The sequence below is a fragment of the Rattus norvegicus genome, chromosome 10 (genome assembly GCF_036323735.1).
Source record: "Rattus norvegicus strain BN/NHsdMcwi chromosome 10, GRCr8, whole genome shotgun sequence".
NCBI classification, from domain to species: Eukaryota; Metazoa; Chordata; class Mammalia; order Rodentia; family Muridae; genus Rattus; species Rattus norvegicus.
The window spans coordinates 59,023,126-59,027,753 of NC_086028.1; the positions used below are offsets into that span (position 1 = coordinate 59,023,126).

The following is a 4,628-nucleotide window of genomic DNA, read 5'->3' on the forward strand; positions in this document are numbered from 1 at the left end:
TTTGCAGTGAGTAAGAAAACATCACAGGATCTCGTTGTGCAGTGAAGCTGATTTTACAGAGTCACACTGTGCAGCTGGACTGACCTTACATTTATATTGATGCTACTCCCTTAGCTGCATGTGTGCTGGGATCAGAGGCATATAATCACACCTGACTTAATTTCTAATTTACTTGTTTAATTTTTTGTTAACTCTCTTGTTCCTTACCTCTTCTTCTCTTTAAGCCACTACGATTCTCACACAGTCCATCTTCTACATTGTATATGGTATTCACCACACCACATTTTCTTAATATACTTTTATTATTTCATGTGTCAGTTGAATTTTTAAAATATGTGTAAAGACCTACATATTCTAGGCTATATTTTTACACAATGGTATTTCTTTTCATTGTTCAGCAGAGCTCTTTATTTCATTCTATAGCTATTAAACATGTCATTGCCATTGAATATTTCTGTCTTTTAAACTTTATTTTTTACATGAGGAGGTAACATACTTAATTTGCATATGTTTGGTAATGTTTCTGGTAATTCTGTTATACTGTGCCAATGAGATTTCAGAATTTAGCTATAAGAACATCAGGTGCAATCTTACTTACATGAGAACTACAATACTATATATTTTAAAACAATATTCAATAAAAGTATAAGTCAAAATTCTATAAGTGATTATTCACATTTATAAATGTGTGTGTGTGTGTGTGTGTGTGTGTGTGTGTGTGTGTGTGCGCGCGCGCGTGCATAGGAATGACCACATAGATCACTGGATTGGAGACATCATACTTCATGAAACACGATAAAGTACAAAGAGAAGTACAAAGACTGTGGGAAACAGAAGAGATAAAGTTCTGCATATTTCTATTGATGATTACACAGAGGCTCAAGTGAGTATGTTCTCAGGCAGTGAGAAGCCCATTAATACAGGATTGTCTTCACATGGAGATGATGTGGCAAGTGGTAGTGATGAACAGAGTATTAAGAATTGGATTTGTGTGTCATCACCTACCAAGGACAACTGAGGGAATTAAATAGATGAAGGTTATTCTATGCTGTAGTTAAGCAAAGAATATGAAAAACAAAGTAATTTTTTTCTACAGAAATCAGACAAAAAGAGTTGAAGTAGTCATGGTCTCATATGCATTCACACATTGTCCTTTTGTGGGAGATGGGAAGTCAGTGAATCTCATATACTTCAGTCTGTGAAACAGAACCTTCTCTATCACTTTCAGATTGTCACAGTGTTAAGAAAAGATACTCACTAAAAATGATGGCTTACAAAGTAAAATAAGAATATGCATGAGGGATTAGCAGCTTCTAGCTTTCTTTCTTCTTTCCCTCATTGAATAAATTGAATGATCCCTATTTATTAATCAATTCCAAATTAACACAAAAATTATACAAATGACAATTGTACATAATGATTCCAACAAATTTGTTAAGGCTTAAGACAAGTGAGAAAATATAACATGGGTAGAAAGAATATGGGAAGTTAAGAGAAAAAAAATGTCAAAACCAGTATGGGAAAACATCTAGGAAAGAGTAGAAGAATGCAGGCTAATGAAGAGATTTCATTGTGGTCCAGTGTCATTAATCCATTCTGTTAACTATTTAAACTGATGTATTCTTGAACACAGAAATATGGTAACATAATAAATTTTTGCACTAACATAAGGGGAACAGGATTACATTAGAGAGTCCTTCATCCACTGTTGCATTTGCATGCTTGTTTATGCAAGACAAGGAGAAAGTTATAGCCAGATATCAAAGACAACTTATTGTCCTTTGACTACTGGACTTAACCTCTTCTCTTTCATGTATTGAACAATTATGTAGCATGCTCCTTCCTTGTAGGTCCTATGAGGAGGGACAATTTCTGTTACAAAATTAATGTAAATACATGTATTACATGAAATTATGTGTCAATCCAAAGTACTGCCATTACAGAGAGATTTTCTTATTGCAGATACGTTTTATTAGGGCTCTCTTCATGTCTCTGTTTCTCAGGCTGTAGATAAAGGGGTTTAGCATAGGAGTAACTGCTGTGTACATCATAGCCATGGCATTCTCTTTTACAGTTGAATTATTACCTGATGGACATAAGTAGAGACCAATAATTGTCCCATAGAACAGAGACACAACAGACAGATGGGAACCACAGGTGGAGAAGACTTTGTGGATGCCCTGCGTAGATGGAACCTTAATAATGGAGAGGAAAATCCTTACATAGGACATAACAATGAGTAGGAATGGAATAATAATGATGAGTCCTCCTATGATAAATACCATCAACTCATTAATATAAGTGTCTGAGCAAGACAACTTCAGAAGTGCAGAAATGTCACAGAAAAAGTGGAGAATCATATTCTTCTCACAAAAAGACAATCTAGCCATGAGCATAGTATGCATCATGGCATTAGATATTGTCAACATCCACAGTAATACCAATAGAGAGGCACAGAACCGGATACTCATGATGCTGGTGTAATGCAAAGGAAAGCAGATGGCCACATAGCGGTCATAGGCCATGATCACAAGAAGGAAGCTCTCCATGTCCCCAAAAACCATAAAGAAGTATAACTGTGTCAGGCAGCCTATGTAGGATATAGACGGTACATGGCTCTCCATGTTCTGCAGCAACTTGGGCATTGTGACAGAGGAAAAGCAGAGGTCAGAGAAAGACAAGTTGCTGAGAAACAAGTACATGGGTGAGTGGAGCTTGGAGTCCAGTAGAACAAGGACAATGATTAACAGGTTTCCCAGGATAGTGGTGAGGTACATGACCATGAACAAAGTATAGAACAGGAGATGATACTCGGATGGGATGGGCAGACCCAGGAGGAGAAACTTTGATATCAAACTTCGGTTGTTTCCCATCATGTTCTTCCTCTAATGACTTTAAGAAAACAATTATATTTTCTTAAAATTCCAGTCATTGTGCCTATATGATATCATAGATCAATTCCACTCTTTTGCTTCATTTGTTTATTTATAAAGAATTTTCCTTTATTTTTCATATTCTTTAATTTTTATATTCTTTACCTCATTATGACACGGAATACTCTTGGTCTATTTATTTTCTCTAATGTCCTTGGTAGATGATGATGTACAAACCAAACCCTGTACGGTCTGCTAATACCTTCTCTAGTATCCATATCCAGATATTATTGAAAAGGGACATGACTTGTTACATAGAGTGTGTGTTCTATACCCTACAATAATTAATCTTACTCTCTTCAAAGTAACTGTAGTTCCTATATCCAAATATGTTCAGTCTTATAGCCATGTTGCCTTAGCATGTTCTGCTTCTCTAGTATTGCCTCATCACACCTAATTGCTTTTGCTATGGAAAATGTATTGGCATTTATCTTTCCTTCATTTCTGTTAAACAATGGTGTTAACCTCAGTTTACACCATTTATAGTTTATTTCTCTGAGGTTTCTTGGAGAATTTTTGTATACCTATTCCTATTAATAGAAAATGAATCCAAAGGAAAACTCATACATTTAATGCATTAATTACCATTTAAATTCTGATGCAGTTGTCTTTGTAATCTACTGAATTATCTACCTTGCTGCTGTCTAATCTTTAACAGGCATATGTGGCCTAGTGCATCCTAAAGGAAATTCACTCTTTTTCCATAACATGTTCTTTCATCAATTTCTTTACTTTTTTATAATATGTAAACATTAATTCAATATCCGGTATGAGGGGTTGGGGATTTAGCTCAGTGGTAGAGCGCTTACCTAGGAAGCGCAAGGCCCTGGGTTCGGTCCCCAGCTCCAAAAAAGAGAACCAAAAAAAATATCCTGTATGAGAATTCTACTGAATTTTTTCTTTTTTTTATTACCATGACATCCAACCCAGGACCTAATACAGTTTCTCATCTTCATTCTCATCCTGATATTCAAAGTTATCTAATTGCATTTCTAGAAATGGATGCCACCATTTCTTAAGTTAAATACTGGAATCAACATTCAATTCAAACTCCTGTGCAATGTCTCTACACTATTTTATTCAGTAGGTTTAACCCACAAAGTCATTATGAGATTTAAATATAGTTTTCTATTTCCAAATCCATTCCTTAGATGGCCATCTTCTTCTTTCACAGTTCTTATAACACCCAAACATCAGTTGCTTACCCAACATCTATCAACCACTACAGTCAAATATGACCTCACATGGCACATATGCACATATGCATTTTACTCCTCAGCAATGCTATACTCCAACTTGAAGTTGGTGACTCCATCATTTCTAACTTGATATACTCTTTGCCTATCACATCTTCTCCTCTGTGGCATAGCTTTTGCCCTTTGTGTTTCCACAATTTGACATGTCATATTTTAAGTTAAAACTTCCTTGTATAACTTCATGCTAAGACCTGCCACCATGGTCTCATAGCATCTTGTACTTATCTCACAGCTGGTCATTCCATAACAGTTGTTGTTGACAGACTATAAATTTCATGCAGGAACGACCATGCCTGCCCTCATGGCTACAGCAAGGTAAGGTCTGGCTGTCCCAGACCCGATATTCATGAAGATTTCCAAGCTGTTCTATAGCCTAATGCATAGGTTAAATATTAACGAAGAAGGTTACATTAAATATAAATAATTACACTTTCATTCT

General features: G+C 35.7%; 1 protein-coding gene across 1 annotated transcript; it reads right to left on the reverse strand.

The window, feature by feature from the left end:
* Positions 1–1,937: 1,937 nt before the first annotated feature.
* On the reverse strand, positions 1,938–2,876 carry LOC120095328 (olfactory receptor 1500-like). Its single transcript, XM_039087834.1, has one exon. It carries the CDS (start codon positions 2,874–2,876, stop codon positions 1,938–1,940), a length of 939 nt encoding a protein of 312 aa, XP_038943762.1.
* Between the last annotated feature and the right edge of the window lie 1,752 nt (positions 2,877–4,628).

Excerpts from the sequence above, each read along its gene's own strand:
- LOC120095328 (XM_039087834.1), bottom strand. The coding sequence starts at position 2,876 with ATGATGGGAAACAACCGAAGTTTGATATCAAAGTTTCTCCTCCTGGGT.